This window comes from Protomyctophum bolini (genome assembly GCF_963924005.1).
Source record: "Protomyctophum bolini genome assembly, chromosome: 10".
Classification (NCBI taxonomy): domain Eukaryota; kingdom Metazoa; phylum Chordata; class Actinopteri; order Myctophiformes; family Myctophidae; genus Protomyctophum; species Protomyctophum bolini.
The window spans coordinates 27,814,326-27,827,228 of record NC_137871.1 but is presented as its reverse complement, the minus strand read 5'-3'; the positions used below and the strand labels follow the sequence as shown (position 1 = coordinate 27,827,228).

Genomic DNA, 12,903 nt, shown 5'->3' with positions numbered 1-12,903 from the left:
TATCTTTCATGTTTAATAAGGTGTTAAACCGTCAAGTTCACAAGATTGCCTGTAATTACTTGATGTGTAAAATTCATAAACACCATTACCAACAGTTTATAATATTATGGCCATGGTATGGTATTTCAAAGAAATGCTTTGCTCTTACTGTATATCACAATCCATTGTATGCAGGAGTGGGCCTCATTGTAACATTTATGGGCCTCTTTGTTCTTTATTTTACATTGTCCTTTCTTTGCCGTTTGATCTGTAGAATGCGGACAGAAGTCTTCGTTTGGGCATGAGCTTTTTCGGCATTTGCTCCAATAATGGAATGGTAAATGGCTGCTCAGTCATCAAATAATACTCGACTCAGCATTACCTCTCAGATGGTGTATTCATTGTTTATCATGCCAAAAATAATACTGGGTCAGACATGTAGCCGGCACTCAATTCTTTCATTCTAACTTTATTCATCATTGGACTTGTGATGACTGCAACATATACATTAACATTAAGGGCGATAAACATTTTGACTGAACAGGTAAATTTGACTACAACTGTCCATCCGTGTCCATAATGTTTACAATTTATTTGAAAATAATTTATCATTTAAATGTATTTATTTATCATTCATTATTTATTTGAAATTTGTTATTTATGCTTCAACATGACCGTTACAGGAAGGAACATCATTTCACACTGATTGGTCTTCAAAACACTGGCTCAGCATACAGGGGAGAATAGTTTTTGATGGACTGAAATGACTTAATGCCACAATAACAAGAACCTGAACCATTCCTGGAGCTGACAGAGTCTGTGCACTAGGGGGCAGACTGATCCATGAACGTTCTGTACATTATAATGTACACTGGACTATTATTATTGTATGCAGCCTATATGGTAAGCCATTGGTATCCGTTTTGTAGATTCCTTCTTGAAATCTGGCACACCTACCAGGCAGTATGCAATATTCCTGCATCATCATATAGTACATCAGAATATCAAGTCTATTGGCCGACAGAAATGCACTTTGCAGTGATTATATTTATTAATGTTTGAGACAAAACATGACTTATGATAGGGATTTACTTACACCATGGAACTGTACTGAGTGATTTAAGATTCACAATTTTATTTTTAGCTCTAGATCAGGACCTAAACTAGTGACAATATAGCACTTTTTAATGTATGCATTTATTGTTCTTTTGGTTTGTTTTATCTTTTGAAATAATTTAGCAAATGAAATCCTGACCCATGAAAATGGGTCTGAGTCTGAGATTCCAAAATGGGTCCCTACACAGTTTGGAAAAGACTGATTTGAAGCAGTTGTCCTTGAGTTGTCCATGGCATGCTCTGCAGCACAGATTTACATTCACCAGCCTCTTCTTTTTTTTTTGCATTTTTGCCTTTATTGAAATATAGTGAAAGAGAAAAATGACAGGAATGAGGAAGAGAGAAGGGGAGAGACAAAGCAAAGGTTGTCATGAACGGGACTCGGACACGCGACGCGCTGTCGAACTTTTTCATGTCAAGGACCACCAAATTGACACTAAGTAGCCCGTGGACCCCCATTTGAAAACATATGCCAGTGACCCCCCCCCCCCCATAAGAGAAGATTTTTACGGCTCTAGCAGTGATTCTCAACCATTTTAATTTCAAGGACCCCCAGTTTGACATGCACTAGTCTATGGGCCCACATGTAATGGCATTTATATCTCTGGGACCCCCAATTTATATAGTAAAATCTAAGTTAATTTAACTTTGAGAGTGTTCCAAACTATCATTTAGCTGGGGACCCCCTGGAATTCCCTCAAGGACCCCACTTTGGGAGCCATTACTGTATGTGGCATGCACCTGGACCACTAGGCCAGTGGGCGCCTCCCACCTTGTCTTCTGTGGGGTCTTGCCTGTAGTGGGGACTGAGGACCCCCCCCCCCCCCCCCCCCATGGTCCCATGATAAATCATTTGAATTCCAATGATATCGGATAATTGCTCAGACATAATTGGCAATCTCTCTGGGTTTAAAGTTAATTCTTAGGCTATACTATATTATATTATTGAGAATTGTGACAAATTATGTCCTACCAATTATTACTTATTAGCACACTCATTAAAAAAAGTTGGGTAAAAATATACAATGTTTTGGTCTTGTTTCCTTTGGGTTTTAGCCCACATAAACTATAGGCATATACTGTATATTCCCCATAGGCTCCATAATATTATTGTGAGTTCTTTGATTGAAGCAGTGTGCAGAAACAAAGCACACTACAGGAAAGTACAGTTCACAGAATCACATTATATGACAGATGTTATGTTACCCGTGATATTTGCATGGACGTCCTAGTGGTGAATGTCAGACCGTGGTGTGTCTTATCTGTGTGTGTGTGTGTGTGTCACTGTGTGTGTTGTTCGAAACTGGGACTGTTGCCCAGCCAGCCTGCTGCCTGCCTGTCTGAGAGAGAGAGCGAGCCAGCCTTCGCCTGATGAACCACACCTGGGGGCGAGCAGCCAGAAATATGACCAATTCCGTCGCGCTATGGTGATCATTAAACGAGAGTCTTTGCTATTATAGACACACGTCGTCCACCGTTTTTTAAAGCGTGTTTTTCCGCGATTCATCGAGACTCGCCACCACGATACCTTCTTTGTTTTTTAGGCTGAGCTAGGCTAACTTACTTCCGGGGGGAAAAACCTTTACAGGTAAGACGAGTTTCGCTCGGTCTGAGTTGAGTTGACTCTCGGACAGGTTATGTAATTCAAAGCAAACAATGTGGCTTAAAAGGTCCAAAGGTAACGTACAGTAAAACCGTGCTAGGGTGAAAACTTATGGAATTGTTTGATTTAACAAAAACTGTTAAAACGGTTAAAGGTGTTCGCAGTCGCACCCGAACACGGTCGGGGGCCATTTATTAGGCTACTGTATATATATAATGCCAGCCAACCGAGCCAGGTGAGCGACACGACCGAGTATCTAGAGTTCTCTCTTTGTTCCCTATGCACGTGTGTATTTTTTATTACCTTCTCTATCAGTTGGATCTATTACAGTCAGGTGGACCAAACAGACTGTCACTATAGCTGTCAGTGGAGGACAGTGAATTATTTATGGCTTCACTTCTTCAGTCTGAGATACTCCTTTATGGGCTGGCCAGACAGCCATGCCCCAGCCAGCACCTTTGTGTTTTCATTTTCAATAACGATAGTAATACTAACCTTGTGTTGTTGTACATAAAGTTCTACTATATGCTAGTCTAGCCAGTTTGTATTATATACACTTTTGAGAATGTGAAACAATCCAAAGTGTTGAAAAAGAATATTGTAGAGCAGCCATTTTTTCACAGCTCAGCTTCATTAACATTTATGTACATTTACATTTTTGGTTTGGCGATACGAATTGTAATGTGACCACATACAGTGTGATTATGCCTAAACAGTTTGGTTTTTATAGTTTGCTTATATTTGTCATGTAGGGTATAGGACTATAGGCTATGGCATTGTTACCGTACCTGTCACCAAACTTTATCTCGTGGAAAGTTTCAGGTAACTGTATTAATTAACGACTGGCTTATTTGGTAATTGCGGCACTGAATGTCCATGTTCTAGTGCAGAGGCTGTCAACCTGTGGGTCTGGACCCCCAGGGGGGTCCTCCTCACATGTTCACTTCACTTGACAATTAAAATACTTAAAAGAATACTGGAAAAGAAAGCAAAGAAAAAGATCTCGCATAAAAAGTAATCATCAAACTAACTAACTGGTAAAAATATCAAATAATATAAGAAAGAGGAAAACATTGTGAAAGTAGCTGATCTACGAGCTGACATTGTGAGCTTGTAGTAGCTAGCCTAAGGCGATTTTCACAATATTTATCCGTGGAGCTGAGTCAAAGAAAATGTTATGCCTCAACTACTACATTCCAAATGCTTATCAGGGTGGGAGGTCCCCAGTTAAATATGATTATTTTGGGGAGGTCCCCAGTGAAAATATGATTTTTCGGGGGTCACTCGCGGCCTTAAAAGGTTGAGAACCAGTGCAGTGTAATGTTCTGTAGTCATGTATGATTAGTCATGACTAAATGTAAAACAAGAGGCCTTCGTTGCAATGTTGTTTTTGGCAGCAAATTTCTATTTTAGTTTAGTCATTGTCTTTGGACTGAAACTTCATTTCGTTTTTGTCCTATTTTAGTCACCTGGAATGTTTTAGTGTTAGTCTAATTTTAGGCGACTAAATATCATGCGATTTCATTCGACTAAATCTACAGTTGTTTTAAAAACAACTGTAGATTTAGTCGAATGAAATCAAACAAACAAACAAACAAAGCCCGCCAAAATACATTTTAGTCAACTAATGGTTGACTAAAATGTATTTTGGCGGGCTTTGTTTGATCGTCGTAATGGCTGATTTTACACTTGCATCGTGTCGTGAGCTTGTAGATCTGCTATTTTCATCATGCAACCAAGTGTAAAATGAGTTAAACTGGATCTCTTGTCGTCTAGTCCCTTCCTAACATTTTAGTCTAGTTTTTATTTGGTGTCAAAATCAACAGTATATTATTACTTGCGCAAGCAGAGCGTGCAAGTAATGTTTTTTTTTTTTTTTTTTAATGTGACGAATACAAAAAGAGACTAAAACACACACAATGACAAAACACAAACTCGCGTGCAAGTAATGTTATCAATCAGGTGCTATGATGCGTATGTCCGTTAGCAGCATATGATTTGACGTATGCTGGCACGAAGCAGACTGTGCAGTTATGTTTTCCGTCATGCTACAAAGCGTATGTCCCATGACGTGATGGAAGATATGTACCAATGCCAGGGTATAATTGATTTACGATGGTGACGTCACGTAATGATATGTTTCAGTGTCGGGTGGACTAAAGGTAATGCCCCTATGTATACATGTATGTAATCTGACACCACTGCCATAACGGGCATAAGTAATCATTACCATACTTCAAAATACTACTTTTTCCCCTCCAAAAGCAAGGTACGTAGCAAATGGCTAAACCTAATAATTCAATATTGCAAACGTTCTTTCACAGAGAGGCTCAGATTTGAAAGTTTGTAGCGTTTTTGTCAGTGAAAAAAGGTAGTCGACGAACATTTTTCGTCATAGTTTTAGTCGACGAAAACAACACTGCTTCGTCGCAATGTTTCAAGTCACAGTTTTAACTGGGAATTTGGAGAGAGAGAGAGAGTCTTTGTTCGTAATGAATTACTTTACTTCTCACTGTCCCTGTTGAATGGAATGGAATGCCATGTTTTAGAGGAATCCTGGTCTGAAACCTTAATGCCATGGGTGCTATTTTCGACCAGTTTGGTATGCGTAGAGAATGGAGATAGACACTGGTCTGCTGTACAGTGGGAGGTGTAGAGACCCCATGTATGGGCTTTAGTAGTACAACCTGGGCTTTAGTCTCTCAACCCCTGGGTCGGGATTCCCAACTGACTTTGGGGGGGGTGAAGTGAAGTCACAGTGAAGTGATAATTTAACTTTTTACTTTTAACCCATTTAGACCTGAGGACGATTTAAAAAAAAAAGGCTTCTAAATTCTAACAGTTTTATGAAAAACCCAGGTTAGTGGTTCTCAATCTTTCCATGTCAAGGTCCCCTGGAATTATCTGTATTTGGCTGGGGACACTCTGAAAAAATATATATTCAAAGATTTGTGCCACATTTTCAAGACTTCAAAAATAGCAGACCTACAAGCTCGTAGCTCGGCACTCTGTGCCGCTTCCAACTTGTAGATCTGCTATTTTTCAATAGCTAAAGTATAACATAATGCTTAAAAGTTAAAACACCAAAGTGGTTCCCGCCCAAAATAGGTAGACATTTTTTTTTAATGGCAAAAAAAAGAGTGAAAAAAGACCATTACTAAATCAAAAGTAATCAACAAACTATGCTATAAAAATGGATCTACAAGCTCACGTTGTGCACTTGTATATCAGCTATTGATCTGCTATTTTCACAATATTTATCTGTGGAACGAGTGAAACTAAATTGAATGCCTCAATTCCTACAATTCAAAAAGTGCTTGTCAGGGTGGGGGGTCCCCACTTCACGCGTGATTATTTGGGGGGGTGTCGCGGCTTGAAGTGGTTGCGAACTGACCAATGGCACTTTGCAGTGGCAAATAGGGCTATTCATAATCATGACATTTTACTTCATGGTTAATTGTCACACAAATATTGTGCGTGAATGTTGAAACATAAAGAGAGGTAATTTCCTCTCCCTTTGGCATGCTGAAAGGTGGATTTTCAGGCCTGTTTTAAAGGACGCCAGGGATTTGCATTTTTTGAGGGATGGAGTCAGGGCATTCCACACTTGGGTGGCAGTGCTGTAGAAGGAGAATTTGCCCATGTTTATTTTGAAAGTGGGTGGTGGTACCAGATCGTTGTTCTCACTTCCTCTTGTATTGTTGCTGTGGGAGTCGATCACGTTTTTTGACAGGTATGCGGGTACAGAGGGCAAAGCGGCATTTACAATTTTAAATGTCTGACTCTTTTCTACCCGGAGCCACCCTAGACTTTCAAAATGGGTTGCAAAAAGATGTGTCATGGTGGGCCCCAGACCGAGGAGTAGTGGAATTAGTTTGTTTTGGGAGGTTTGTAGTTTGGTCTTTAGTGGTGGGTGGTGACTGGTGATCCAACTGAACTGAAGCCGCACCCACAACTGTTGTTGTATGATAAAAAGGGATGATATTGTGATGTCACTATATCAGTTTTCAGGAAGAAACCCTAAATACAAAAGGAAGACATCCATTGCACATAACAACCACACCAAGGGGTCTAATGAATTATCGTCAAATCAGTGCAATGCAAATAGTGTTCATTGCTTTTTAAAGGGTTCGATTTGCATGTTTGGCAATAATTAAAAATCTATGTCTTCACTCTTCAAGTTTCAATATTTTTAAATGAAGTCAGCTACATGTTGCCAATAAATGTTGTTTCAACTTTTTTGACACTAACATGGTAAATTCCAGCGCACTTCAGCCAGTAGAAGATAGAAGGGCTCGTCGGTGCTCAACGGAGACAACTTGCAGCGGAGAAAATAATAATACCTGGGCACTTCAGGAGAGACCATCCAAATAAAATATACTGGAGCACTTGACCAGTCTGCAGGCACATGTTTAGCAGCCAAGCCACCCCTGCAAAACAATAAAACATGTGCAGACCAGTCGAGTGCTCCAGACTGTCCCAGACAGTATATTTAATTTGGGTAGTGGATGAATGGATGGATTTTATTTTGTCATTGGACACAAGTGTACAACGAAATTAATCTGTTGGCATCAATCCAATGCAATACAAAATAGGCAAACATAGTAGTAGTAGTATTAGTAGTAGTCTCTCCTTAGTCTCCTGAAGTGCCCAGGTATGATGTCATGTTCATTATTATCATTCATATTCCAACTCTTCACTTGGTAATGCATTACTCCAGAGGATGCATGAGAGGATACATTAGGCAGGGGCTGGCATTGTATGACCCATGCTAGCTTAATACTAGGGTCTGGCACCATGCATTTCAGATTGTGGTTAGAGACATGACACACCTCCTGTCTGGTACAGTCTGGCAGCCAAGAAGGGAAACTTTGCATGCGTTTGTTGCCCTCACCTCAGTCACCTGTGTCACAGAAGGTGTGTCTGCACATGTGACTCACGTCTCACGTTCTCATCAACAATCTGAGCAAGTGATTCGGCTGAGCTACAGTGTTTCCATGTCCGCTTATTCTAAATGACTTTGGGCTTCCTTTTCTGTAAAGTTGCTTGTAAATATTGGTAGTTGCAGGGTTGCATTTTCTTTGACTAAAGTGTAGTTGCTTATTAGGTCTTGCTTAAAAATTATATATATATATAAATAATTAGAACGCTTTAAAAATATTACACATTTATTTCAAGATATATATATTTTAAATAGCAGATCTACAACCTCACAACGCATGGCTATTGTCAAGTAGCCGCGTTGTATACAGTATATAGGTTTACTTTAAAGTGCTCATGTGGCCTATAGTAACTTAACTTATTTTGGGCTTGTTTTCCTAGACCAGACCTGGTTGCTTATTTCGCTAACAACATCTGGCAACACTGCTGAGCTATGAGGGAATGCCACCCCTGGTAATCCTCTCTTTAGAGTTTAGAGAGAGACCCGAGGACACTCGGGCAAAATACATTTCCCTAGAAAGCTTAGAAAGTCACATGCTTGCTGCTAGGCATTTGATTTTGAGAATGTGCTACCGCCTCAAGGTCCCTGCGGCTTGTATATTATATTGGAGTAGATTCCCATCATGCTTTTACATCACATTCTTATGCATAGCGTTCATGTTTAAGTAGAGATTCTGAATCAATATGTAGTCTACTGCAGTACACTACAGTAGAAGTAGTATCTAGTCTACTATGTTGTCCACATACAGTGGACAACATAGTCAGCTTGTTGCCAAACTACCTTTTTAAATACAGTTGAGTTGAGTCCATGAAACAAGATTTCACTTATTTCATATGCAGTTGAATTAAATTCAGCATTCATAATGCTACTACTGGGGGCACGGTTGGTAGTGCTGTCGCCTCACAGCTAGAAGGTCCTGGGTTCGATTCCCACTCGGGACGCTGTGGGTGCTGGCGGCGTGTCTCCTCCGCGTCATCTCCGCGCCATACCTGAGGCGGGGTTGGCAAAAGGGCCTTTCTGTGTGGAGTTTGCATAGGATAGGTACCCTCACAAAATCGTGGGATAAAAAAATAGTATTGCATCCCAGGACCACCGGAGGGTGACATGTCAGATTGCGTCCTTTTTCAATTTATTGACTCTAATGCAGGCTATTTGCGAGGCAATAGGAGTCGAGACAATATTCTAGGAGATGGTGATGGTTATGCTTTAATTTGATGTGACGATGGGGGAGACGTACCATAACACTCATGAGGACGGTGGTAAGGTAGGTCTGCGTAGACCGTAGACCATAGTTCTACTGGAGCTGCTTCAAGGATAGCCTTGTTACCCAGGCTTTTATTTTCGTTCGCTACGGCTCACAACATGAAAGCCAGTGGGAACGTGAGAACGTGGGCTATTTTCTCGAGCTGTCCTCATGTGTGGCCAGATCTCTTCACATCTGCGTCCAGCAACACCTGTAATTTGTTATTCATGTTGAATGAACCACTCTAGTAAGTTCGATGCATTGTTTTTCTTATGGAAAAGGATAATGATGATTCATCAATTGATGATTCAATTAGGGAAAGCTACGTCCTGAGTCCCTGACTGGTGATACAGAATCAGAAGGCTAATGTAGGTGTCTGTCTACATCATTGGATTCAAAAGGTCTCCATTCCTACCATCCACATTAAAAAGCAATGCCTGAGTTTCCAACACAAAACGGGATCAGCTGTGCTTTAAAATGTCTCCGGTTTTAGTGGGTCAAAACTGGTAGAATGGTGGGGGGTGATCATGGCAAACAAACAAACGTATGCGGCCTGCCTGGGTTCAATTGACACCCTGAATGTGACAGTGCAGCGACACAGGGCAAGCCAGGAGGCCATCCATCATCATCATCCCCAGGGCCACTGCTTGCCTCGCTGCTCAGATAGCCACTGCTCTAATGAAGACATGCACTGCATCCTAAACCAAACCCCCAGTGGTGCGTTCTCTAGCTATACAATGCCTGGTGATTTTCCAAAACGACGGGACCACATTTTGTCATTTAATTAAATGCAACTTACGGTATTTTGCAACAAGAGAATGAATTAATGTGATTGCCCGTCTCTTGTCGCAGCACAAACCACTTGTGTGTCCTTTTCAATTAGGCAATGCATGCAGGCTATTTTTAAAATCTAGTTTATTGTTAGATTTCCGCTATCGGATCGCGTTCTTTTGGGGCTGGTAACAAGGTCATGTAAATTCCCAGCTAAATTGAGCATACCCACCCTGGTTTCTCATTTGTTTGCCTCGCTGTGTGTTACAGGATTCATGACCCATATCCATTACAAGAATAGGTATCACCTGAGCAAAGTAAAAGAAAGGCTGTGTGAAGGACAAGTCCTGTGTGTGTGTATATATATATATATATTGGGAGATGGATATAGCTATACTGTGTATATAGATAACTGGTTGATCTAGCTCTCAGATGCTCTTGAGTGCTTTTGCCTGCGGTAGTGCGACATCATCAGCACATAATAAACCATACCCCCCACCTCTCTCTCTCTCTCTCTCTCTCTCTCTCTCTCTGACAGAAGCAGACTGAATGTTTCTCCTTTACTCTGAACTCCCCTGTGCCTCTTCACACAGCTCTCCCTCCACGGTCCTCCCAGCCAGTGCAGTGGGAGGACACACACACACACACACACACACACACTTGATGATATATATATATATATGATATACTCCTTTATTTCCTCGTGTGCAGTGTCACACACCAAAAATAGCAGATCTACAAGCTTTTCTGCCTATGGTATTATAGATGGGCTATTTTCAGTGTGTGACAACCAATTTTACATAACCCTTCATATTCCTTTCACTCTCTCTGGACTGTCTTTTGCTACATCCCCCTCCCCCTTCTCTCTCTCTCTCTCTCTCTCTCTCTCTCTCTCTCTTTCTCACACTCAAACAGACGCACACATACATTACTCTGAGATGTGCTGTTGAGGTAAAGGCTCTGGTTTCATTCAGGCTGTAGGCAGCCAGCATAGCTCCTAGTTTGGTTGATTGTGCAGACAGAGGCTGCTGGGTGCTTGACAACACAGATATCATCTCAGGTGAGTGGAACAAAGCTAACGTGGAAGATGAAAACATGATAAAGCCTTTTTACATCCACCTGACCTCTACATGGGGGTCACACAATGACCTGTGAATACAAGGAACGAAAGCTGTTTTTTTTTAGGCTCTGTTTGTTTATTCTTATAAGGAATTTACATTTTGACAATGGGCAACAGAAGTTGTATGTCTATAATGTGATTGTGCTCCTTGGTTGTGTAGCATCTGATTTTAGAATTTTCTTCCATAAATGCAAATGCATGTGAAATTGAAATAAAATGTATGTTCATAAAACAAATGAGTTTTTGGAGCTGACTGGTTGGAGTATGTGTTTGCTGATGTGGATGAAGTGACAATAGTTTCTAAGAAGAATGCATTTGTAACCAGCACTCTCTGTAGGAGAGCGAATTAGCGGGGATTAGGAGACTCCACAGAGGGATACAGACCTCTGTTGATTGGGCGCATGGGGGTCATTGGTGATGGGGATTGCATTTCTTCCCAGTTCATTCTAAGTTCTTATTTCTCTGTAGCTCCATGCTTTTCGTTTCGTCCCATTAGCAGGTCTTTGACTATAGCAGCGTAATCCTTTTGATGAAGCGCGCGGTGATATTTAGCTGAAATGGGAATTCCCTTTGTCCCTCAGGAAACTTGCTGAGAGGAAACAGCTGCCGCTTGCTGCCATATTGCAGGTCCTCTGTGGATTTGTGTCATTTCCTGTAGAGCTGGCTGGTTTGGTTTGAGTACAAATAAATTCTTCAACAGACGACGACTTTTTTCTGTTTTTCTCTCAGCAGAAAGCCAACATGAAGTCATGAAGGAGACCGGGTGAACAGTGAATTGCCGACCTGGGTCTGATGATCTTTCCAATGGATTCAACCGGGGATGTACAAACTCACATAGAATAATACCTTATGAAGTGAACTTAGAGACCAATTTCTCAAGGAGAATAAGTTAAGGAGACTCATATCCCTTCCTCTGGAGCAGAGGAAGTTTGGGACTGGGGGGTTCCTCTGCCAGTGGCCATGATGACGGAGCCCAAGGTTCCCAGCAGCAGCAGCAGTGCTAATAACAACAACACTGCGAGCCTGACATGGGCCCAGGTGTGTAAGGAGTGTGGGCAGCAACACGAGGGCCAGGAGAGCCACCTGTACGAGTACCAGGACGAGGTGGACGACGAGCTGGTGTGCCACATCTGTCTGCAGCCTCTGCTCAGGCCCATGGACACTCCCTGTGGCCACACCTACTGCTTCAACTGCCTGAGCAGCTTCCTGAAGGAGCAGGACTTCTGTCCCGTGGACCGCCAGCGGCTGCAGCTGCACCAGTGCCGCCCCTCCAGCCTGCTGGTCAGGAACCTGCTGGACAAGATGACGGTGCTCTGCCCCTACCACACAGAGTGCCAGCAGCGCATGCAGCGCTGCGAGCTGCAGCCTCACCTGCACAACAGGTAAGGGGCCCACTGAACGAGGAGAATAGGAGTGGCGATAGTGATGCTGATACTGATACTAGGCTGACATTTGAAGTGTAGCGGGGGAGCCATATATATAGGCCCAAAAGCTCAACGGTTAAGGATTAACCTGTGATGTCATGACATACCTTTTATTTGTGGGCTTTTTGAGTGGTGCAACCACTCCAAGGAACAGCAATGTCCGTGTTGGTTCACCTATGTGATGTTAATGAGCACCAGTATGAGGAGTACCAGTAGGGGCGCTATTGTGCCAGAAACGGAGAGACAGTGCTGCACTGTTGAGAGAGAGAGAGAGAAGGGGGGGGGGGCGGGGGGAGAGCGAGAGGGGAGTTGCACCACTCGGTTCACACGGGTGTGATTTTTTTCTATTCACTTGGTCGTTAAGGTCCACAGAATGGGAGGTCTGCTCTGCCGGAAACATCGCAGTGATGGACATTTTTGTGTACCAACCTCATCCTCGCAACACCGATGAGCATATTTGCAACCTTATATTTTGATGCCATTGGAACTATTTGTATTAAAACTTTTCAATCAAAGTCACATGCTACTTAATGTATGATTACATTTTGCCTTATATTGGTTGTCTATGATGGGGTATACAAAAATGGCCATAACTTTTCTTTCGAGATATTTCCAGCAGAGCAGACCTCTCATTCTAGTGTGGACCTTAATGACCAAATTACCGTAGTAGAAAAGAATATAAATAAAAAGTATGTCATTTTTGGT

At 41.9% G+C, this 12,903-nt stretch overlaps 1 protein-coding gene across 2 annotated transcripts in view; it reads left to right on the top strand.

Annotated features, from left to right (window-relative positions):
• Nucleotides 1-2,429: 2,429 nt before the first annotated feature.
• The window catches only part of lnx2b (ligand of numb-protein X 2b), a 33,357-nt gene continuing 22,883 nt past the window's right edge, over nt 2,430-12,903 (top strand). The window contains exons 1-2 of one of the 2 annotated variants that reach the window (XM_080774758.1): nt 2,430-2,683; nt 11,507-12,156. In XM_080774758.1, the coding sequence (XP_080630884.1) occupies nt 11,735-12,156 (422 nt within the window). In that variant the 5' untranslated portion in view covers nt 2,430-2,683; nt 11,507-11,734. Of the gene's footprint in view, nt 2,684-11,503; nt 12,157-12,903 lie in introns of both variants that reach the window. The other variant, XM_080774759.1, reaches the window with a different exon arrangement.